The following is a 26,200-nucleotide window of genomic DNA, read 5'->3' as shown; positions in this document are numbered from 1 at the left end:
TCCATTCTACTAGCCTGTGTCTCTTAATTGGTGAGTTTAAGCCATTAACATTTAGGGTTATTATTGAGATATGGGTTGTTCTTCCAGCCATATTTGTTGATTTATGTTACTAAACATGGTTTGTTTTCCTCTTTGATTATTTTTCCCCCCTTTACTGTCCTACCTCCCACTGTTGGTTTTCATTGTTATTTTCCATTTCCTCTTCCTGTAATGTTTTGCCAAGGATGTTTTGAAGAGATGGTTTTCTAGCTGTAAATTCTTTTAACTTTTGTTTATCGTGGAAGGTTTTAATTTCATCTTCCATCCTGAAGCTTAATTTCGCTGGAAACACAATTCTTGGTTGGAACCCATTTTCTTTCAGTGTTTGAAATATGTTATTCCAGGATCTTCTAGCTTTCAGAGTCTGTGTTGAAAGATCAGCTGTTATCCTGATTGGCTTACCCCTAAATGTAATCTGCTTCCTTTCTCTTGTAGCTTTCAAAATTCTCTCCTTATTCTATTATGTTGGGCATCTTCATTATAATGTGTCTAGGTGTGGGTCTCTTATGATTTTGCACATTCCGCATCCTGTAGGCTTCTAGGATTTGGGATTCTGTCTCATTCTTCAAGTCTGGGAAGTTTTCTCGTATTATTTCATTGAATAGATTGCTCATCCCTTTGGTTTGAAACTCTGTCCCTTCCTGTATCCCAATGACTCTTAAATTTGGTCTCTTGATGTTATCCCATATTTCTTGGATGTTCTGCTCATGGTTTCTTAACAGTCTTGTTGAGCTGTCTATGTTCTTTTCAAGTTGAAATACTTTATCTTCATTGTCTGATGTTCTATCTTCTAAGAGTTCTACTCTGCTGGTAGTATTCTCAATTGAGTTTTTAAGTTGGTTTATTGCTTCCTGCATTTCTAGGATTTCTGTTTGTTTGTTTTTTATAACCTCTATTTCCCTGTATAGTTGATCTTTTGCTTCTTGGATTTGTTTATGTAATTCATTGTTGAAGTGATCTTTCATTGTCTGATTTTGCTGTCTGATGTCTTCCTTGAGACTCCAGATCATCTGAAGCATGTATATCCTGAATTCTTTATCTGACATTCCATCTGCTGCAGCTATTACCTCTTCTAACGTTGAGTTGACCAGCATTGCTTGTGGTCCTTTCTTTCCTTGTCTCTTCATACTGTTCGCGTTCCTTTCTATTTGGTGAAACTGTTGTGCTATTGAATTTTCCCCCTATATATTTATATTGGTCTTTTATAGTTGCAAAGTCTCCCTCGCAGGCGCGGGCGGCGGCTCTGCCCCTCCTCCAATTGGGGCAATGTGCCTACCACGCCGGCAGGCCGCTGGGCCTGCTCTGCCGGTCAGTAGCAGGTCCGCCTACCTTGCAGGCGCGGGCGGCGGCTCTGTCCCTCTGCGGGCCGCTAGGCTTGTTCTGTCGGTGGTCGCAGTTCTGCCTACTTTACAGGTGCAGGCAGCGGCACTGCCCCTCTGCAGGCCTCTGGGGCTGTTCTGCCGGTGGGTCGCAGGTCCGCCTACCTTGCAGGCGCGGGGGGGGGGGGGGCGGCTCTACCCTTCCTCAGGCCACTGGGCCTGTTCTGTCGGTTGCAGGTCTGGCCTGTTCTGTTGGTGGTCACAGTTCCGTCTACCTTGCAGGCGCGGGGGGAGGGGGCGGCTCTGCCTCTCAGCAGGCCGCTGCTCCTCTTCTGCCGGTGGGTTGCAGGCCCGCCTACCTTGCAGGAGTGATTGGAAGCTCTGCCCCTCCGCAGGCCACTGGGCCTTTTCTGTCGGTGGTCACAGTTCCGCCTACCTTGCAGGCGCGGGGGGTGGGGGGCGGCTCTGCCCCTCAGCAGGCCACTGGGCCTGTTCTGTGGGTGGTCACAGTTCCGTCTACCCAGACTTTTTTCTTTGTCATTACTTTCTAAATAATATAACATAACAACTATTATGATAGCATTTATATTGTATTAGGTATTAAAAGTAATCTAGAGGGGCTGGGGTTGTGGCTCAGCAGTAGAGAGCTCGCCTAGTGCATGCGAGGCCCTGGGTTCGATCCTCAGCACCACATAAAAATAAATAAATAAAACAAAGGTATTGTGTCCAATTACAACTAAAAAATATATATTTTTTAAAAAGTAATCTAGATATGTTTTAAAGTGTAAATACTCATCTTTTAAAGAATTAAATATTAAAGTTAAATACTTACAAGTGAAGTTAAATCATATCTGGACTATGCTCAACATAATCGAAAAGAAGAAATAGGTGGGATTATAAATGAAACTGGTCATAAATTTTTATCTGAGTGGTAAATATAAGGGATTTTGTTACACTCTTTTCCTTTCTTTTGTGTATATTTGAAATTTTTTCATAAAATAGTTACATATAAGTGACTACTTACCTGATGAATTTGAAGGAAAACATCACAGGAGAATCCTGTCTTTTTAGAAAAAGAAAACCTTTGAGGTTTTTCTTGGTAGAAAAATTTGGATTCACTATTCAGACTTCTGTTCTTCTTAGAGGTAACACTACGTTTTTTCTGTATCCTTACAACAAAATTTTTTTAAAAAATGCATTCTAAATAGAAGTCTTAATTATTTTCCCTTGGAAAGTAGTGATCCCATCTTAATACTAGAAGCTTTTTTTTACTTATTTATTTATTTTTTTATTTATATGACAGCGGAATGCATTACAATTCTTATTACACATATAGAGCACAATTTTTCATATCTCTGGCTGTATACAAGTATATTCACACCAATTCGTGTCTTCATACCTGTACTTTGGATAATAATATTCATCACATTCCATCACCATTAATAACCCCATGCCTCCTCCCTTCCCCTCTAACCCCTCTGCCCTATCTAGAGTTTGTCTATTCCTCCTATGCTTTTTATCTCAAAGATGTGTGTTTAAGTTATGTCTTGAATTATTATGTTTTATTTATTCTAGTTTCTACCCTATAAAAACCTATATCTTTATATCAGTACTATAATACCAACTTCTCTCTTTGCCTTAGCTCCTTTATCTGTTTTCTTTGTTCTTCTCCTCTGCATTTTATCTCTGTTCTTTCCCTCTACATTCTTTCCTCCAAATCAAACTGTTTTTCTAGTGTCAATTCTGACATAGCATCTCACAAATTTTAAATCTACTATCCTATTTTATTTTCCTTATAATCCTTCTTATCTTACTAGAAAGTAAGAAACCTTTTAATCTTATGTTGGGTTTTCTTGGCAGGGAAGATTAATCTTTCTCTAATAAGCTTTTTGCTTATTATTCCTACTTAATAATGATCATTTCTTTTTGTATCCTATTGTATATGACAAATAGTCTCTAAATTTTATTCTTATTTCCATAGTAACTCATTTCACCATTCTATTGTATGTGCTCAAGGTACTGTTCTTTTCCCCTTATTTTGTGATAGTTAGGTTTTTTTGCACAAGTTCCATTAGTTTTCCTTTTCTTAATATTCAACTGAATAGAAGAAAGCAACCATATTTATAAAGTTTGAAGAAACACTGATGATATGACTCATCCTTGGACACCATTAAATACTAATCAAAAGTTCCTTGAAGATCAATTTCTGAGGACTACATGGATGTGCATAGTTCCAATTATATTTTTCAGTAAGGAGAAAGCTATTAAAATGACCTTTACCTCATAGATTATAGGGAAAAATTTATCTCTAGTATGAACTGTAACCAAGATTCTTTTATCTTCATCCCTAGTTAGGAATGTAAAGGGAACTTGGAACTTTAATCTCTGGGTCATTCCTAGCTGATTATAGTCTGGGAATTATAAGATGTACATTAGAATGAGAGAGAAAAGATGGGGAAAATATTCTAATTTCTTCAGAAAGCAGCACCCATAGAATAGAAAGAAAGTTTCCTATATTTAAAATTAATATAGACCTTCCATTTCTGAAGTAGGAAAGATATTGGCAAGAAAACAAAACATCTACTGTTAGATAGGATAAGACAAAATAGGAAGTTGTGTTTCATTCCAGTGTGTGTATTCCCCCAGAAACTGGCTTGGGAAAAAAAATGAAATATATACATACACATATACATATACAAAGTATTTCCAGTATTGCTGTATGTTTTCAAAACTTCATTATGCATTCATATGTATAAAAGTTTGAAGTCATTTTACTGGCACCCATCATTTTAAAACTCATCATTTTACAAATCATAAATGACCTCATGATTGTTCTACATTTAACAAATTACAATGTAGATGTGAAGTAATGTTTAATAATCAGAATTTTTACTTTATGTGAATGTTTTCTTTAAACAATACTCTCTCTCTCTACAAACTATTTAAAATTTAAAGGGAATCAGGTTTAACAAAAAGAAATCAAGATGAAACAAAATAAATTGTTTTACTTTAATCATTTAAAATTTACATTTCTGGAAAAAGAGGGAGAAAATAGTCTATTTTAAAACTTTCAGATGAATGATAACCAGTATTCTATTTCTATGAAATCTATGTATAACTGTAAAGTAAAAAATGAAGAAAGTTGGTAAATAAAAAGAAAAAGCCAGGCATGGTGGAGCACACTTATAATACCAGCAGCTCGGGAGGCTGAGACAGGAGGATTGCGAGTTCAAAGCCACTCTCAGCAACTTAGCAACTCAGTGAGACCCTGTCTCTAAATAAAATATAACAAAGGGCTGGGGATGTGGCTTAGTGGTTGAGCGCACCCCTGTGTTCAATCCTTAGTACCAAAAAAAAAAAAAAAAAGAATCAGACTGAAAAGAACAAGTGTACAGATGGTTGGAAATTAATGGTAAATTAACTCAAAGTTAAATGACTCAGAATCATTTTATTACTACTACATGTTACCTTTTACACACTGTGAATAAGATGAAGCAAAATAGAAATAGGCTTCTTCCCTGGCCAACTTGTAACCAAAGTAGAAATACCTGAACAAAATACTCTGACATTTATAGGTATTATTCATGTTAGGAAAAGTCAATAAACAACATATGTTGGCAAATATTTCTGATCCATTTACAGAATGTTATATGAACTCTTATTGAAGTCACTTCCTAGAATTTCATAAACCGAATCTACCAGCATGAATAAGGAGGGCAGGTTCGGTTTGTAAATCTCCATGAATTGTGAGATATAGGAACAAAGAGAAGAAATTAGAAAATGACACCAAGAACCCCTGTCAACTGCTCTTATAGCTATCCTCAGCTTCTCAGTAACCCATGAATCTCTAGTTAAAAGGCACTTGCCCCAAGATTCACAAGAAAAATTAAAATTCTCAAGGTAACATTCTTTTAGGAAAAAGTATAGAAAGAGATAAGAGAGGGAAAGTCCAATTTGTTGCCCTGGTTTTCCTAGGAGCACTCCCTAAGAATGCACCATTCCTAGCAGACATACACATACCTAAAGTCATCCAACTCTGTTGTTATCATCTCCCAGAATCCTTCAGCTTCTCCAAGCAGAAGGAACAAGATCACCTCTAGAGTACCACAAATGATTTCCTCAAGGAAGAACGAGTTGGAGAAGTTTGAAGTCTCAGTTTACATGAACGTCAACCACCCTGAGGAAGAATCAAGACTGAACCACAAGCAAAACTTTCTTGAACTTAATGAAGTAAAAGCCATATTCCAGATGTCTGCTAACACCCTCAGGCACAGGACAAACTGTATTAGAAGAAACACTTGAGGCAGAAAGACTAACTATATGGGCTCAAAGTAGGAAAGGATTTCCCCACACATACCCTACTATAATGATTTCAACCAGAAAAAAATATATATATAAGCAGCTGTACAACTTCAATTTTAATGGAAGTAGAAAGCAGAAACAGGAATTAAATGCCTCTGATCAAGTAAATTGAGGCTGTCTTGTCTAATGATAATAAGCAATCAAGGTGAGATTTCTGTCATGCACAAAAGACTGCACTTCCTTTCCACTGAAGGTCAATTTTTCTACCCCCCAAGAGCTGCTATAATTTGGAAAGAGACTCCACCAATACCTTTATAACTCAAACATTAAAATGTGAAATAGATTTCAACCTATTAATTAATTCATGCTTTTATTCATTCATTCACAATATACTTTTTGTGTGATTGCTTTGTGCCAAGTATTATTCAAGCTGTCTAAAACACATTAATGAATAAAAGAGAGAAAGAGACTTACCTTCATGGAGCTTAGATATAAGAAGAAATGCACTACACAGTATGTTATGAATGTCTGAAAGCAAGAAGCGCTCAGGGGGGAAAAAATACTGCAGGAAAAGGAGAAGTAGTGAGGTAAAGGACATAGTAATATACAGAGGGTAAGCTTCATGAAGAAGTTGACACTTAAGCATAGATTTAAGGAAAAAAAGAAAGACAGCTATTCAGACATATTAGGTTTAAAAAAATAAAAAACTTTCCAGATAGCAGGAACAGCCATCACAAAGATCCCTAATGGAAGTACAAGTTTGTTCAAGAAACAGCAGGAGACCAGTGGTCCAAACCCAGGAAAGGAGGGGAGATTAGTAGAAAATGAGGTAAACGGTTAATAAAGGATAAGGTAATGAAGGGTCCTGTAAGTCACTGCTAGCACTTTGGCTTCTAAGTAAAATGCAGGGACCTGAACGTTTAGATCAAAGGAAAGCCATGCTCTAACAGTTTTGTGTTGGGTTTTGGTTTGTTTTTGTTTTTTTTCTGGCTTTATTGAAGCATACTTAACAAATAAAAATTGTATAAATTCAAGGTGTACAATATGAGGATTTATTATGCATTGTGAAATAATTATCATGATCAAGGTAATTAACACACCCATCTTTACACATAATTACCATGGGGGGAGAGGGTGGTAAAAACATTTAAGATCAACTCTCTTAGCCAATTTCAAGTACAAAATACAGTATCATTAACTAGAGTTACCATGATATTCCCCAGAACTCTCAGATCTTATAAGTGAAAGCTTATAACTTTGGTTTTAAAATGATCATTCTGTGGCCATCAAGAAAGCAGACGAAGGGGCTGGGGGTGTAGCTCAGTGGTAGAGCACTTGTATAGCACGCATATGCCCTGGATTTGATCCCTAGCACCACAAAAAAATAAGAAATCAAACTAAAAAGAAGCAAAGGTGGAATCAAAGACCAGTTAGCATCCAGGGCAAAGGTGTTGGAGGCAATAGGTAATGAGGTATAAACTGTCATACTGATCATGGTAAAGAGATCAAGTAAAATCCTCTAAGTAAACAAATTACTGAGCATTATTGGACTAAATGAAATTTTATCCGTCTGCTACCTGAAGATAAGCTAATGTGTTACATTTGCTTCAGAAAATTTCTTTATGTAGAAGTCCATAAAATCTGAAGACAGGTAACAGAACGCCTGGCAACTACTATCAATTCTGGATTAAGATTAATTCAAGAAAATTATTTATATTCATTTTATTTTAAAGAGCAAGTCAAAACACAATTTTCTAACAGATTCTCTAAATTTCGACCATGGATTACTTTTCCTGAAATACTGGATAGGTACAGGGTAACTGAATTGAATGATATGTAAAGGTAATAAAGGAGTGGTAAAGCATAGGCAAGTATTGCCTACATGCCATAACTACAAAACAGAAGGTCTCTGGAAAACTTTTCCAAGAAAACTCAATTAATTTTGTTACATATTCTAAGAATGCTACTATATTACCAAGTAAGAGTATGTTTCCATTCGAAGTAGACATTCTTTCCTGTTTTTATGTATGTCACACATATATCCTCAAATTAGTGTAGGATAACTTTTTCAAATGATCTAGTTCTTCCACAAAATATTAAGCAATAGAATTTATTAGTAACATCCCTCTTGGTTAAGTAACAAAAACTCGACCTAAGATAGTGTAAGCAGAAACCATGTCCATTATAGTAACATAGGGCTACTGAAGGAAGCAAGACAGGAATGAAACCAAATTCCAAGCAGGTATGTGAATTACCAGGAAATTAGATAACATAGAACAGTTCATCAGAAGAAATTCTAATAGACTATTTATAGAAATGTGGACAGATTAACAGAATCAATAAGATAATGAGGAGGGACCAAGAACAGGCATGAGTGAAAAACCAATACCATGCCTATTTAGTCAGCTGCTATGACTAAAGAATCTGACCGGAACAACTGTAAGAAGGAAAAGGTTATTTGAGGGCTCACAGTTTCAGAGGTCTTAGTCCAGAAAAGACTAGCTCCATTCCTTCAGGGCTCAGGTAAAGCTGAAAATCATGGTAGGAGAGGGTGGCAGAGAGAAGCACTCACATCATGGTGATCAAGAAGCAAGAAAGAGACTCCGGCTCCAGATACAAAATATATACCTCATTGCCATGCCCTCAATTAACCACTTCCTCCAGCCACACCCCATCTGCCTCTAGTTACCACCCAGTTAATACCATCAGGGATTAATTCACTGATTGGGTTAAGACTCTCACAATCCAATCATTTCTCCTCTGAACCTTCATGCACTGTCTCACACGTGAGCTTCTGGGGACCCCTCACATCCAAACGATAACAATGCCTAAACCTAAAGGGTCACGTGGAGGGAACATGACACCACAGTCTAACAAGAGCCACATGGATCAAAGAGGACCCACCTGATAGGAGCTGAAAACTGAAGCCATTTCCAGGAATACACTGGAGCAGAAGGGCCAGTGGAAACAAATATCCTGACTTTTTTCTTCTTCCATTCTCTTAATCTCCTATTGGTGTTTCCACAGTCCAAACTTGACCAGAAGCCAGAGGGCAAATGAACCCAGACCCATAGATGTCAGCCCACAAGGCCCCATGCAAAACAGACACACCAGGGAAGCCTGGATCCAGGAAGGTGAAAAAGGGAATAACCAGGACAATTTGGAAAGAAAGAGTCCTCTATCACAATCCAAAAATCGTTAATTCAGAGTACAGTCATTTTCCAGGAACATATTCTCTGAAATATATAGGGTACACATGTATACAGGAAACCAGGTAGTTAAAAAACATGGTTACTAAAAGATAAGAATAAAAGGAAAATTTTAGTAAAAGATGACTTTTTCTATAGATTTCATGATAACTTGTGAGTGGTTTCATTTTCAAATTCAAAGGAGACCTAACCTCATTAGTCTTAGCTTTTATAATTAAACTCTGAAGAAATATTTAAAATAATATCAAAGTGTAAGATATGCTATGATAATATTTAACAATTTGTAAAGACCCTAACCCCATTAAACAACATGGGTACATCTCAATAATAAAACATTATTATTGCAAAAGCAAATTTTATCCTCCAATGTTATTTCAAATGTAATTAAAAACTGGATGCCTATATCTGTATTTTTAATGTCATTTTTATATTTTTGACTTTTCCACAGTAACGAAACATAAAACATTCATGCTTTGAGGAAACATTTAAATCAAAATAATGAAAGTTACACATTCAGTAAAATTACAGCTAAAAATAGATGAAGAATGAAAGCAAATTTAAAAATTAAATAAAACAATAGCAAAGCAAACTAAACTTTTTTTTTAAGTTGTCGATGGACACAATACCTTTATTTTATTTGTTTATTTTTATGTGGTGCTGAGGATTGAACCTAGGGCCTCACACATGCTAGACAAGCAAGCACTCTACCACTATGAACCCAGCCCCTAAATTTCTTAGTTCACTGAGAAATTTTCAGATCCATAATATGGGCATTAATAGATCCTTTTCAGTTTTTCAAGGATATAAAATCCTTACATTGTAGAAAGCTGTTAAAGAAATTACTTTTTTTTCCTTTAAAAAATCAAATAAAGAATCCTGGGGCTGGGGATGTGGCTCAAGCGGTAGCGCGCTCGCCTGGCATGCGTGCAGCCGGGGTTCGATCCTCAACACCACATACAAACAAAGATGTTGTGTCTGCCGAAAACTAAAAAATAAATATTAAAATTCTCTCTCTCTCTCTTTCTCTCTCTTAAAAAAAAAGAATCCTATAGCTCAATTTTTAAGTGAAAAGAATTTAATTTTATATGCCTTTAGAAGAATATAATTGCCATAAAACAACAAAATAATTCAAGGTTGATGGTATGATAAAAGAAAACAGGTAGAAAAATAAAAGCATTTAAATTAAAGCTACTAGGGCATACACAATGATATAAGCAAAAGTTAAGAAAGTGGAAATCACGACTAGCATTCATTAACCAACTAATATTTGCTAGTTCCCAAAATATTTCTACCTAATAAAAGACTTCTATTGTTCATAATCATATTAAGTAGACTAATACTAAAACCAAAATATTTTACCTAAGCATTCCTATCTAAAGTGTGTAGTGTGTGTGTGTGTGTGTGTGTGTGTGTGTGTATACACACACAGTACTAGGAAATGAAAGCAAGAACCAGCATAGAAAGCAACAGTAGAGAATACGCACTCTGTTACAGCCTGTGTCCTACATAACCTTTTGAATGCATGACCTTTAAGTTGCTGAAGGTTGCCTCAGAATTTGGCTCAGTTTGATCGAAACATCTGTTCCCCTTGCAGGTATACTTTAAGGACTTTTTTCTCAGTTGGATTCAGAACACAGCAAGTGAGCCCTTGTCTGTCCAATCACACAGACCCCAACACTTGTAAATCAAGTTCTGGGAGGACAACAGCAGGTCCACATTCCATCACCCTTTCCCAGCCAGCTAGGCCAACTGACTGCTGTGAGAACTCCTCTTATCATGTCATCAAATCAAAACATGTTGAGATGAGGGACTATAAGAGGCATCTGCAGAATTCCCAAAATGTAGTGACTTTGGAACACTGACAGATGCATCTGTCATTTTATACCTTCAACTAACCTGATGTCCACTGGCCCGACACAGTAAAGCTGTCCAAGATCGATTCCAATTCTTTCACGTTATTTTCACATGTCTCTACTAGGAAGGCCTGGTGCTTCTTAGCCTTTTAATTAAGGAAAAATTACACATAATAAGGTCATGTATAATAAGAGCTAGAGATTTTAGGATAAATGTGTATAGCACAACTAATATATTAATTACTATATTTAAATCTATTATTAGTAAATCTTTCTGTCTTAATCACACTTTTTACGTGGCCTAATGTAATACTACACTCATTAATAATTTACCGAGGATTTAGTGCCAGCACTATTCTAAGCATTTTATACATAGTAAATATTTTTGTCTTTATGGTAATTCTATGATAGATGGTAAGAATTTTAGACATAAGATAATTGAGATAGAAGTATTAAGGAATCCTTTTAAAAATCATGCTTACAGTCATGTGGCAAATGGCAATCAAAAGTGAATGCTGTTAGGATCCATTAGAAGAAAATGCTGAAGTGATTATAGCTTGGTCCGGGTACTCAGTGAAAAGTGGGGGACAGTGGATGCATTGGAAAGAAACCTAGAAGGTGAAATGGCCAAACCTTAGTAACACTGCATTGGGTTAGACTAGATTGATTGGATTCAACAGGAATGGATAATGATAGGGAAATATGCAGATAAAGGGAGGAGTCAAGACTAATCCCAAGGTTTCAAACTAAAAGGAGGTTGATTTTAGCAGTTGAACGAAAATAACAAAATAGAAAAGGTCTTATTTTGACTGTTATTGGTTTTTTTTACTTGCTTATTTTGAACAGACATATGAATCATGAATTCTCTTTTGATCAATTCCACTGAAGATACATAAAGACACTCCTAGCACTAGCACAATGTTTGGTAATTATCAGGTCCTAAATAAATATATTTAAATGAGCAAAGAACAAATAAAATAGAACAATATGGGAAGTGCCTGAACATACTGGTGCAAAGCCCAGAAGAGAGCTCAAGTATAGATTTGGTAATCATCTACAAATGATATCGGAAGCCTGCCTTAAGAATACCTGAGTCAGGTGTGGTGGCGCACACCTGTAATCCCAGCAACTCAGGAGGCTGAGGCAGGAGGATCACAAGTTCAAGGCAACTTAGCAAGACCTTGTCTCAAAATAAATAAATAAATAAATAATAAAAAGAGCTGGAAGTGTAGCTCAGTGGTAAAGCCCTGGGTCCAATCCCAAGTAGCACCCCTCTTTAAAAAAAAAAAAAAAAGTGCCTGAAGGGAAGTAAAAAGAGCCTAGGACAAACTCTTAAGGAACTATTACTACATTTTTTAGAAAAGAAGCCAACTAAGAAGACCAAAAAAAGAAGGAAAAAGGAAGGGTACATTGTCGTGAAAAACAAGAAAATATTTCTGAGAGTTGTCAATTATGTTTAATGCCACAGAAACATCAAGCAAAATGATGACTAAAAAGTGTTCACTATGTTTGGAGGTCATTGGTGACTGATGAAATCTTCTTCCCTGTAATATAGATATAACCCAGCCTGGAATATGTTGAAGGAGTAAACCTGATTTTTTTCCTAATTGAATGAAAGATGAATGAATGGAAACAAGATTGAGACAACCTTTCTTAATAAGAAGGGAAGGAGAAATAAAGGGCAGTATTTGAAAAGGAGAGTGGGGTCAGAGAGCTGTTTTTTAAATATATAAAAAAAAACTGCTTTATTTAAAAGCTGGTAAGATAAAGGCCCTAGTGAAAGATTGCTTATAAATAAAGAAGAAATGGGAAAATAGATATTATGGGACGAAATTACATTCTTAAAATACAGCAGTCCCTTCTTTTCTTTGTGGGGCGGTGCCAAGGATTGAGTTCAGGGGCACTCAACCATTGAGCCACATCCCCAGCCTTTTTATATTTTATTTAGAGACAGGGTCTCACTGAGTTGCTTAGCACCTTGCTGTTGCTGAGGCTGGCTTCGAACTCACAATCCTCTTGTCTCAGCCTCCCCAGCTGCTGGGATTACAGGCGTTTGCCACCGCACCCAGCTCAGCAGTCCCTTCTTATCCAAAGCGGAAATATTCCAAGACCCCCAGTGATGACTTAAGGCACAGATGATACTGAACTCTATATATAATCTTTTCCTAATTTTTTCCTATGCATATATACCTAAGATAAAATTTAATTTATAATTAGATACAGTTTAGGGTAATAACAATAACAATAAAATAGGACAATTAAAACATACTATAATAAAAGTTACATATCTCTCCGAAAATATATTATACTTTCACCTTTTCACTTAAAGGAAGCACTTTAAGCATTCTCCTTGGCAGAAGAATTGCCAGTATCAGTACTCTCCGGAGTAATTACTAAGTAAAGTAATGCTTGCCTGAACACAAACACTGTGATACTGTAACTAATCCAATATTGAGAATGGTACTAAGTGATTAACAGGCAGGTAATGGATTTAAGGATGCACTGGACAAAAAGATGATGAATGTCCTGGACAGGATGATATGAGATTTTATCATACCACTCAGCTGAATTCTTTAAACTTAGGAATTTGTTATTTATGAAATTTTACATTAAATATTTTTGAACTACAGTTGACCACAGGTAACTGAAACCACAGAAAGTGAAACCTAGATAAGAGATGATTTTTACTGTACGTAAAATTATTTATTTATTTATTTATTCAGATGTTGGCTCAATTATCACCTCTTTAGGAAAAAATGGCCTTCGCATCCTGCATTCCCTTGATCACATCCTTCTCAGCACTTACCACAATAATGCTCTACTTTTGAGTTTATCTTTTATTTCTATATATATTTCAAAAAAATAAGCTCCTGTAGGTGGGAAATATTTTTTCATTCTCACTAGAATATACTTAGTACCTAGACAATACCTAGAATTTAAAATAACAGTTAAAGTACATAGTATCAACAGAAGACTGTCACATCAATTAGGGTTCTCCCACAGACTTTAAATAGGAGGAGGAAATTCTTTGTCACATCCTGATACAGAAAGATCTCTTAGCTATATTATGTACTATGCCAATCTTACCTTCCTGGAATAAATCCTACTTGATCATGTCACAAAATCTTTTTTATATCTTGCCAAAAACTCAATTTGCAAGTATTATGTGGGAATTTTAGTATCTATATTTAAAAGGGACATTGGTCTGTGATTTTCTGTTCTTTTGGTGTCTTTGGTTTTGGTATCAAGGTAATACTACTAACTTCACAGAATGAAACTGGAAGTGTTAACCTCCTTTTCTGTGTTTTAAAAGGACTTGGAAAGAATCTGTATTGATTCTTCTTAAACAGTTATAATTTACCAATGAAGTGATCCAGGCCTGTGCTTTTCTTTGTGGGAAGTTTTTGATTACTAATTCAATCTCTTGATTTTCTCTTCCATTTTAACTAGTTCCAGGAGTTTGTGTTGGTTATCCCTGATAGGATTAACTGAGTGGTAGCTGAAGGCAGTTAGGGTGTGGCTGGAGGAGACTGGTCCCTAGGCGCATGCCTTTGGGGTATATATTTTGCATCTTGAGAGTAGAATCTGTTTCTGCTTCCTGATCATCATGTGAGCTGCTTCCCTCCACCACACTCTTCCACCAGGATGTTCAGCCTCACTTTAAGCCTGCAGGAATGAAGCCAGTTGTCTGTAGACTGAGACCTCTAAAACTTTGAGCCTCCAAATAAACTTTTCTTCCTCTAAAATTGTTCCTGTCAGGTTTTTTAGTCACAACAGCAAAAAAGCTGATTAAAACAGTGTCTTTCTATAAATTTGTCCATTTCATCTAAATTATTCAATTGTTGGCAGATTTTGCTTCTCATTTTTGGAGCTCTGTTGTTAAGTGTATATGTTTATGACTGTTAGATCTTCATGGTGAATTGACTCTTTTTATTTTAAGATATCCCTCTTTACCTTTAGTAACATTTTTATTCCAAAAAAAAAAATCTATCTTGTCTAATATAAAGTATATCCACTCCAGTTCTTTTTTTTGTGTGCATGACATATTTTTCCATCCTCTATTGATCCTTGTATGATCTTTTTTTTTTTTTTTCCTTTTTTTTTTTTTTCGGAGAGCGGGGGGCAGGTAATGGGTACTCAGGAGTACTTAACCACTGAGCCACATCTCCAGCCCTTTTTATATTTTATTTAGAGACAGGGTCTTGCTAAATTGCCTAGGGTCTTGCTAAATTGCTGAGGCTGGCTTTCCACTGGGATTACAAGTGTGTGCCACCACACCCAGTCCTGTATTATCTTTAATACTCATCAAAAACTCTACATGATAAAAATAGCACCATTTAACAAATAAGCAAACAAATTCAGAAGGATATCACTAAATGCTACACAACTATTAAAAGATAGGACTGGACCAGGTATGGTGAAGCACACCTATAATTCCAGCAACTCTGGAGGCTGAGGCAGAAGGATCACATGTTCAAGATCAGTTTCAGCAACTTAGGGAGGCCCTAAGCAACTTAGTGAGGAACTCTGTATCACAAAATAAAAGGGCTGGAAATATGGTTCAATTCCCAGTATGAGGGGGGAGAGAGAGAAATAGAGCTGGGATTAAAAGAAAGTTCAAAATATATATTCCAAAATATATGTTCTTTCTATTATTTCATGTTAACCGAGGCTAAGTCCCCATCAATATCAAAGTATAAAAGTTTATAGGAATTATAAGTGGAGAAAGTCTGATAAATTACATTCTTGGAGACAGCTTAACATAAAAAGTTTCAATTAAATTCTAATGCAACAGTAATCTCTTTAAAGGGAAGGGCTCAATCCAAATTAAAATAGGAGCTAAAATTTCAATACCATTATAATTTAAAGTCAAATTATCCATAAAATATTGACTAGTATAAAATTATTCAAAGAGCAAAGAAAAGATTGATCACTGACCAGATTTTATAAGAAGCTAACTATACCTAGAAATTACTACGACTTATTTAGATTAATAATTTTTATAACATTCTCCTGAGATATCAGGCTAATAGTCTAATAATATATTAGCTTGTACTAAAAAAAATAACTCAGCTAATATGAAAAAACTGCTTGTTTTATAACTGGCAATTTTTCTAATAAATTATTCTGGATTTACAAATGAAACTTTCATTCTTCATTCATATAATAAAACTATATGTTTTAAGTGCTGGATTGTACTTATATTTAAAATTTGTTCCCAAAGATGTGAGTTTTCTTAGTAGCCTTTTAATGTGAGAATTCTAGAATTCAAGCAGAATCTATCAATTAAATAAATAAAACCACTGGGTTGAAAACAAAGTGCCAGAAATAAAATATTGTTTCTAATGTTTTATTGTGTGACCTAAAGAATAAGTTTAGGTTAAATGTTAAATCATTAATTCAACAAATTCTATAATTCTAAATATCCCTAGAAGTTTAAAAGATAAAACTATAAGATGAAAGGACTCTTTATTTTGCCTCAAGCATATTCACATAAAGCATTTGCTTCCTTATGATGGGGTGGATATTGTGACTGAGAAAAAGAATTCAGAAGACTGAATGATATTTGATTTTATTAATACTAGTAAAAGTCCCTTAATGCTATCATGGCTACCAGATGATGTCTAGATGAACACTTACTGATCACCTACCCTGAACCAAGGACTACTAGATGAGGTGTTCAATCTATAACCAGTGTGTAGACAGAGGACTAAAAATACCAAAATATATTTTTTTAAAAAGGGTCAGAAAACTGTGAATGCCAGATCTTAATGCATTACTAATGAGGAATCAAGGTTGGTTATAAGATATCTTCAGCCAGAAAGATCAACAGATGACAAAAAAAAAAAAAAACTACCTTTATTTCCACCTTGATACACTACATCTTTCATATTGCTGAATTGAATGTATCTCTGGATTAAACATAATAAGCTATTCTTTTATGTTTCGTGATCATCCTGGAATTTGCAAAAACTCATCTGTCTTTTTTTTTTTTGCTCATACTGAGAATCACAAACAGAAAGGCATGTAAATAAAATTTTCTAATGCAAGAAACATACAAAACAGCATATGCAAATACATATTTATACCTGAAAACTGGAAAATGGGCTTTACTGATCTACAATAGAAAAAGCTAACTTGAGTCACACGTAACAATAAAAGCTATGAAGGACAATTATAAGTTAAAATAGTAGGAAAAACTGATCACCTACCCTGAACCAAGGACTACTTTAGAATTCAAATAAGCTTCAAGTTTTTTATTTGAATACGTTAAGCAATTATGAAAAACTCTAAATAAAAAAAGCATTAAAACCTATAATCAATATCACATACTTTTGCTTCCATAGCTCACCTTTTCGTCATATCTTTACCTACTTACCATTACACACTCAGTGTATTTGAAGGACTCAAGGAGAGCTTGCTGAGCTGACTTGAATTTGGTCTAGTCAGTTTTTATAATAATAACCATCTGCAGTTTTTGCTTGATCATATTAATGATAAAATCACCACAAAGCATAACAATCAATGCACTTTTGTATTGTATCTCTTAGTTCTTTCCTTGCTTGCCTATACAGATTCCGTATATATGAGCATTTTATGATCCCACTTGCTTATCTCTCATAATGAAATATCACTTCCCTTACTTGGCTTTAACAATTCATTTATTTTTAAGTAAATGCTACCTTTCAATATGAATATAGGCCATAACTTATAAACACCTCTCTCTCTCTCTCTCTCTCTCTCTCTCTCTCTCACACACACACACACACACACACACACTTATTATCATTTTATTTTTTTCCCTAGTCAAAATAGGATTTGAATTTTCAAAATTTTACTAGTTTATGTAAGAATAAATTTCAAAAAATTTAATAAAAAAGCTTTAAGCCAGGGTTGGGGTTGTGGCTCAGTGGTAGAGTACTTGCCTAGCACACGTGAGGCACTGAGGCACTGGGTTCAATCCTCAGCACCACATAAAAATAAATAAATAAAATAAAGGTATTGTGTCCATTTACAACTAAAAAAAATAAAAAATAAAAGCTTTAAGCTATATCATAAATTTAGGAAACTGGACCCATAAACACACTAAAATACATAAAGACACACATTTGATGAATACTATTTAATAGTATTAAATTTTAAAGGCCATTAAGAATCAGCAAAAACAATGTTTATTAGTACACTGGGTGCAAAACAGGAATCAACGATTCTTTAACAAAAATGCAGAATATACTATTTATCTGTCCATTAGTTTTGAACACCTGCAAATCAGAAACATGTTCTAAAGCAAATCTAACAGATCATTTGAAGCAAAATTATTCTTAAGAAACATTAAAATCACCACAAAGCATAACAATCAATGCACTTTTCAAAATCCTATCTGATGCTAGCAGTCACTATTATTATATAAACAGTTAAGCTCCTAAAGTACAGGAGGAAAATATACACTTGACCATTTTCAATCACAAGTTCTTTAGAGGATAAAACATTCTTTGCACAAATCTCATGAGAACTAGAATTCCCTTTTCAATATGTGATCTCTCCTAGAGCTATAGCTAAATATTACTGAGTGGCAGAAAAGCAAATCTCAAGAAATGATGGACTTAAGAAAATTTCATTGAAGAAAGCACAAAGCAAGTCCTAATAATACCAATTTGAAAATGAAAGCTCCCCTGATTCAAGAGAAGCAGATATCAAAACTCAGAGTTATGTCTAAAAGACCCAACTTGATCTATTCAGCTTCTGATGAACTTCAATATACATGATCACTAGGAATTTTAAACTGAAAATTCAGTTTTATTTAATTGTCGATTAAATATTACTAAATTCATAAATTTTAAATGACAAGCTCAATTTTTATTCACAATTTTTAAGTCAAATTCTGTCAAGTTTCATGTACTGTGTTCACCTGTTTGTGAGAATATAAAATTAATTTTGTTAAATCCTCGGGTATCCTATTTTAAAAATCTATGAATTCTGACATTAAAAATCATTATTATACTGTGTGCATGTACAAATGTGTAACAACAAATCCATTAATATGTACAATTATAATGCACCAATAAAAAATGTGGAAAAAATATTTACTATATATCACTAATTTATAAATCCTATCTTTTAAATCCAGACATTAATTAGGAAGAATTTAACTATAATTAAAGTCAAAGTCAACTTGGTTTATATTTATTAAATGTCCCCAAAAGACTTGGGATTTATTTTAACACTTTGTTTATCCTGGACTCTATTATCACTAAAGGCTCTTTTAGCTAAGTCTATACTATTTCAAATCATACAAGTGGTATTTTTAAGTGACAAATGTCCTGAAGTCTTAGTATTTTATTAGTAACATCGTGATCTCAGTAGAAAACCCATGAGAAAAGTGGCTTTAATTTTCTCTTTCAATGCAACAAGAAAATAAAACCCAAAATTTGAATAATGGCCCTGAACATGACCTAAACTAGAAAACAAGCTCTTAGCTCAACGGCTGAGGCAGGAGGATCACAAGTTCAAGGCCAGCTTCAGCAACTTAGGGAGGCCCTAAGCAACTTTACAACAGAAAGCCTGCACTACAGAACATCCTCAGCAAAATATTCCTGAGGAGAAAATGAAAATCAGCACAGGGAGGTATTAAATTAAAGGAAATACTAATCAAAGGAGAAACCAACTCAAGTTAAATATCAAAAATGAACAAATATGACCAGGAATACAAATCGTGTCTCAATAATAACCCTGAATGTTAATGGCATAAACAACCAATCAAAAGACATAGACTGGCAGATTGAATTTTTTAAAAAGACCTAACAATATGCTGCCTTCAAGAGAATCATCTCATAGGAAAAGACATCCACAGACTGAGGGTGAAAGATTCGGAAAAAATATACCACTCATATGGACTGCAGAAGCAAGCAGGGGTTTCTATCTTCATATCAAAAAAGTAGACTTCAAGCCAAATTTGATCAAAAGGGATAAAGAAGGACATTTCATACTGCTCAAGGGACCCATACATCAACAAGACATAATAATTATAAATACATATGCCCCAAACAATGGAGCATCTATGTTCATCAAACTCTTTTCAGGTTCAAGAGTCAAACTGACCACAACACAATAATTCTGGGTGACTTTAACACAACTCTTTCACCACTGGATAGATCTTCCAAACAAAAGCTGAACAAAGAAACATAGAACTCAATAATACAATCAATAAATTAGACTTAACAGACGATATATAGATTATTTCATCCCTCAATGAACAAATACACTTTATTCTCAGCAGTACATGGGTCCTTCTCTAAAACAGACCATATACTATGCCAAAAGCAACTCTTAGCAAATACAAAAAAGTAGAGATAATACCCCGTATTCTATCAGATCATAATGGAATAAAATTAGAAATCAATGATAAAATAAAAATAAAAGATACTCCAACACCTGGAGACTAAATAATATGCTTTTGAATGAAAAATGGGATGCAAAAGACATCAAGGAGAAGATTAAAAAATTCTTAGAGGTAAATAAGAACACTGATACAACATATCAAAAACTCATAGAAAACTATGAAGGCAGTTCTAAGAGGAAAGTTGATTGCATGGAGTTCATTCCTTAAAAGAAAAATAAGTCAACAAATAAATGACCTAACATTACATCTCAAAGCCCTAGAAAAAGAAGAACAAATCAACCCCAAAAGCAGTAAAAGACAGGAAATAATTAAAATCAGAACTGAAATCAATGAAATTGAAACAAAAGAAACAATTTAAAAATTGACGAAATAAAAAGTTGGTTCTTTGGGGCTGGAGCTGGGACTCAATGGCAGAGTACTTGCCCAGCACGCATGAGGCACTGGGTTCAATCCTTAGCACCACATACAAAAAAGTAAGCAAATAAAATAAATGCATGCTGTCCTTCTATAAATACAAAAAACTTTAAAAAAATAACAAAAAAGTTGGTTCTTTGACAAAATAAATAAAATTGATAAACCATTAGCCATGATAACAAAGAGAAGGAGAGAGAAAACTCAATTTACTAACAACCATGATGAAGAAGAAAAGATCATAACAGACACTACAGAAACAGAAGATAATTAGAAATTATTTTGAAAATTTGTACTGCAATAAAATAGAAAATATCAAAGGCATCAGCAAATTTCTAAAGGCATATGATATGCCCAAACTAAATCAGAATGATAAACACAATTGAAACAGATCAAGCAAGGAAATAGAGGATACCATCAGAAGCCTACCAACCAAGAAAAGCCCAGGACTGGATGGATACACAGCTGAGTTCTACAAGAACTTTAAAGAAGAACTAACATCAATACTCCTCAAACTATTTCATGAAATAGAAAAAGAGGGAACACTTGCAAACACATACTATGAAGCCAATATCACCCTGATTCCAAAACCAGGCAAAGACACATCAAAGAAAGAAAACTTCAAACCAATATCTCTAATGAACATAGATGCAAAAATTCTCAATAAAAATCTGGCAAATCAAATACAAAAACATACCAAAAAGATAGTGCACTATGATCAAGTATGGTTTATCCCAGGGATGCAAGGTTGGTTCAACATATGGAAATCAATAAATTTAATTCATCACATTGGTAGACTCAAAGATAAGAATCATATATGTTCATCTCAATACAATAGATGCATAAAAAGCATTTTGACGAAATACAGCACCCCTTCATGTTAAAAAAAACTAGAAAAACTAGGACTATCAGGAACATATCTCAACATTGTAAAAGCTATCTATGCCAAGCCCCAGGCCAACACCATTCTAAATGGAGAAAAATTGAAAGCATTCCCTCTATGCCCTCTTTCACAACTTCTATTTAACATAGTTCTTGAAACTACCCAGAACAATTAGACAAAAGAAATTAAAGGAATACGGATAGGAAAAGAACAACTCAAATTAGCTCTATTTGACAATGATATTATTCTATACCTAAAAGATCCAAAAAGCTCCAAAAAAATCTTCTAGAACTAATAAATGAATTCAGCAAAGTAGCAGGATATAAAATCAACATCCATAAATCAAAGGCATTTCTGTACATCAGTGACAAATCCTCAGAGAGAGAAACTAGGAAAACCACCCCATTTATAATAGCATCAAAAAAAATAAAATATTAGGGAATCAACTTAATGAAAGAGGTGAAAGACTTCTACAATGAAAATTACAGAATACTAAAGAAAGAAATTTAAAAAGACCTTAGAAGATGGAAAGATCTACCTTATTCTTGGATAGGCAGAATTAATATTATCTAAATGATCATACTACCAAAAGCACTATCTAGATTCAATGCAATTCCAATCAAAATCCCAATGACATTCCTCTTAGAAATAGAAAAAGCAGTCATATGGGGATGGGGATGTTCCTCAAGTGGTAGCGCGCTCGCCTAGCATGCGTGAGGCACTGGGTTTGATTCTCAGCACCACATAAAAACAAAATAAAGATATTGTGTCCACCTAAAACTAAAAAATAAATATTAAAAAAAAAGAAAAAGAAAAGGCAGTCATAAAGTTCATCTGGAAAAATAAGCGACTCAGAATAGCTAAAGCAATCTTTGGCAAGAAGAGTGAAGCTGGTGGCATTACTATACCAGACCTTAAACTATACTACAGAGCAAGAGTAACAATTGGCACCAAAACAGACTGGTAGACTAATGGTACAGAATAGAAGACAAAGAGACAAACATGCATAATTATAGTTAGCTCATATCAAATAAAAACATAATATATAGAGAAAAGATAGCCTCTTCAACATGGTGCTCGGAAAACTAGAAATCCACATGTAACAAAATGAAATTAGATCTCTATCTCTCACCATGCACAAAACTCAACTCGATATGGATCAAGGACCTAGGAATTACACCAGAGACCTTGCACCTAATGGAAGAAAAAGTAGGCCCAAATCTCCATCATGTTGAATTAGGCCCTGACTTCCTATGACACAAGAATTAAAAGCAAGAATCAATAAATGGGATGGATTTAAACTAAAAATCTTCTTCTCAGCAAAAGATATAATCAGTGAGGTGAATAGAGAGCCTATAATTTGGGAGCAAATCTTTACCACAAGCAACATGGCAGCAGGCGCGGAGAGATCAAGTCTCTGACCTCTTCAGCTGCGCGGGCATAGGGAGTCATAAACCATCTAAATGCTGTTGGCTCAGGATCACTAGGCAATGCTGAGCTGACGTGGATCTGGGGCGAATAGTCTGGGCCTCTCAGAACACACACCGAGCCCGGATCACCTGAATTCAAGCTCCCGTTCGCCTGCTTCTCCCAGACAAACTGCTGTGACTCAGCACTAAACGATCCCGCTGAAACAACTGGTCGGCCCTTCTGATCCTACGTAGGTTAATGCCAACCAAGCCTTCATAGGCAGTGGCCACAGGATTGAAACAGGGCTTGGGAGAGACAGTCAGGACCCACCCGTTGCATTGGTCACCCGGCAAAGGGAACGAACTGTCACCATTTGCATGGGATACCACCATGGCAGAGAACTGACGTCACCAGAATACGGCGGAGGAGATAACTTCATTGAAACCAGCGGCGACAGGTGTGTAATCCCCTAGCCTTCCCTCTCCACACAGCGGGGAAACCTTAAGGGCCCCGCCCAGCTCTCCCATGAGCGTGATAGCCAGACCGAGGGAATCAGGAGTGGCGCGGGACTCACAGCGCGGAATTCCTGGCTACCGCTCCCACCAGTGCTGACAACTGAGGTCTCTTGCACCAGCTACCGGGGGTGTAGCTACCGGAGGGCAAGCAAAATTCGCTGAGGGTTCTCAGCCCCAAGCTCTACAAACTTAGGGTGTGAGGGAATGGCAAACAGGGAGAGTGTGCCCAGTCGTTCATGAAAACTGGGCTCCCGGGAGCAGCAGACCTGGCGTGTAGCCAGTATTGTGGTGAGCGTCACCGGTGACCGGGGCCTGGCTTGAGGAAAAGTGGGGAAGTCACTAGACACAAGAGAAGGCCCTAGGCACTCAGGATTGGAGACCCACCCAGTCCGGGAGGAGGAGCTGCTGCACAGTGATTGGTTCCCGCGTATTGAGAGGAGAAGCTTGGCCCAGTGGGCACAGCTCCACCTACTGGAAGAGAAGTTAATCAAACTCTAAGACTGCATTTATATATATATATATTTTTTTTTTTTTCATTTGGGTTTTTTTTTCATTTTCATTTTTTTGTTGTTTTTTAAATTTTTTTTAATTTTAATTTTTATTTATTATTTTTTTAATTTTTTTTTCTTTTTTTATTTTCTATTTTTTTTCTTTTGTCTTTTAATTTCTTTTCAATTTTCTTATTCCCCCTTCCTTGAATTCTACCTGCTTACTCTCATTCTCTTTAGTGACTTCTTCCCTTCCCTTCTAATACCTTTCCTCCCAAGCATCAAATAAATTTATAGGAGTAAACAGTAACTCAGCAGTCAAACAGAACAAGAAGTAACATGAGCAGCATGAAAAAGCAAGGAAGAAAAGGAGTACAAACAATGCAGGACAGCCTAAATATTCAAGAGGACCTAGAGTCATCAGAAAAATGGTCAAATAAAGAACTCAAGGAATACCTTAGTCAGATGGAATGGAACCTTAAAGAGGATATGAGACAGCAAATTCAAACAGTGAAAGAACACATTGAAAATGAATTACATAAACAGATAAAAGAAGAAGTTAAGCATCTTTATCAGGAGATAGAGATTATAAAAAAATCAAACAATAATTCTGGAAATAAAGGAAACTATAAACCAAATTAAAAACTCAAATGAGAGTATCACTAACAGAGTGGAGCAAGTAGAAGCCAGAACGTCAGATAATGAAGACAAAATATATCATCTTGAAAAGAGCCTAGCCAACTCAGAAAGGCTGGTAAAAAATAATGAGAAAAACATCCAAGACATATGGGATAACATTAAAAAAACAAACTTAAGAGTCATCGGGATAGAGGAAGGTATAGAGATTCAAACCAAGGGAATGAGTAACCTGCTGAATGAAATAATTACAGAAAACTTTCCAGAAATAAAAAAGGAAACGGATATACAAATTGTAGATGCATACAGGACACCGAGCATACAAAATCACAGTAGACCAACGCCAAGACACATTGTTATGAAGATACCCAATATACAGAACAAAGATAAAATATTAAAAGCTACAAGAGAAAGGAGGCAGATTACATTCAGGGCCAGGGGTAAACCAATAAGGTTAACAACGGATTTTTCATCACAGACTCTGAAAGCGAGAAGATCCTGGAACAACATATTTCAAACACTGAAAGACAATGGATGCCAGCCAAGAATTCTGTATCCAGCAAAATGAGCTTCAGGTACAACAAGAAAATAAAAATCTTTCATGATAAACAAAAGTTAAAAGAATTTGCAGCCAGAAAACCAGCATTGCAAAGCATCTTGAGCAAAACACTACACGAGGAAGAAATGAAAAACAATAACCAAAACCATCAGTGGGAAGTCCCTCAGTAAAGACAGAGGGCGGGGGGGAAAGCTAATCATGGAGAAACAAACTAAATTAAAAAAATAAAAAAGATAAATAATCAAACATGGCTGGAAGTACAAACCATATATCAATGGTAACTCTAAATATTAATGGCTTAAACTCTCCAATAAAGCAACATAGGCTGGTAACATGGATTAAAAAAACAAATCCAACAATATGCTGCCTCCAGGAGACACACCTGATTGGAAAAGACATACACAGGCTGAAGGCGAAAGGTTGGAAAAAAATATACCACGCACACAGTCCTCGTAAGCAAGCAGGGGTGGCCATCCTTATATCGAATAAAATCGACTAAAAGACTAAGTTAATCAAAAGGGATAAGGAAGGACATTATATACTGTTAAAAGGAACCATTCACCAATAAGACATAACAATTATCAATATTTATGCACCAAATAATGGTGCTGTGACGTTCATAAAACAAATTCTCCTCAAGTTCAAGAATCAAATAGACCACAACACAATAATTATGGGTGACTTCAACACACCTCTCTCTCCATTGGACAGATCCTCCAAACAAAAGTTGAATAAAGAAACTATAGAACTCAATATCACAATCAATAACCTAGACTTAACCGACATATATAGAATATATCAACCATCATCAAGTGGATATACTTTTTTCTCAGCAGCACATGGATCCTTCTCAAAAATAGACCATATACTATGCCATAGGGCAACCCTCAGTAAATATAAACGGGTGGAGATAATACCATGCATTTTATCTGATCATAATGGAATGAAACTGGAAATCAATTATAAAAGAAGGAAGGAAAAATCCTACATCACATGGAAAATGAACAACATGTTACTGAATGATCAATGGGTTACAGAAGACATAAAGGAGGAAATCAAAAAATTCTTAGAGATAAATGAAAATACAGACACAACATATCGGAATCTATGGGACAAAATGAAAGCAGTTTTAAGAGGGAAATTCATCGCCTGGAGGCCATTCCTCAATAAAAGGAA

The 26,200-nt window shown here is 35.4% G+C and overlaps 1 protein-coding gene across 3 annotated transcripts in view; it reads right to left on the bottom strand.

Annotated features, from left to right (window-relative positions):
• The window catches only part of Ccdc171 (coiled-coil domain containing 171), a 397,216-nt gene that overhangs the window by 257,283 nt on the left and 113,733 nt on the right, over positions 1-26,200 (bottom strand). For all 3 annotated transcript variants that reach the window (XM_058586353.1, XM_058586352.1, XM_046467410.2), the window contains one exon: positions 10,766-10,868. In XM_058586353.1, coding sequence (XP_058442336.1) covers positions 10,766-10,868 — 103 coding nt within the window. The remainder of the gene's footprint in view (positions 1-10,765; positions 10,869-26,200) is intronic.

Source organism: Marmota monax, unplaced genomic scaffold (genome assembly GCF_021218885.2).
Source record: "Marmota monax isolate L192 unplaced genomic scaffold, Marmota_monax_Labrador192_F-V1.1 WCK01_AAM20220418_F8-fsc00033, whole genome shotgun sequence".
NCBI classification, from domain to species: Eukaryota; Metazoa; Chordata; class Mammalia; order Rodentia; family Sciuridae; genus Marmota; species Marmota monax.
The sequence above is the reverse complement of the archived record's forward strand: the minus strand, read 5'-3'. Positions and strand labels throughout refer to the sequence as shown.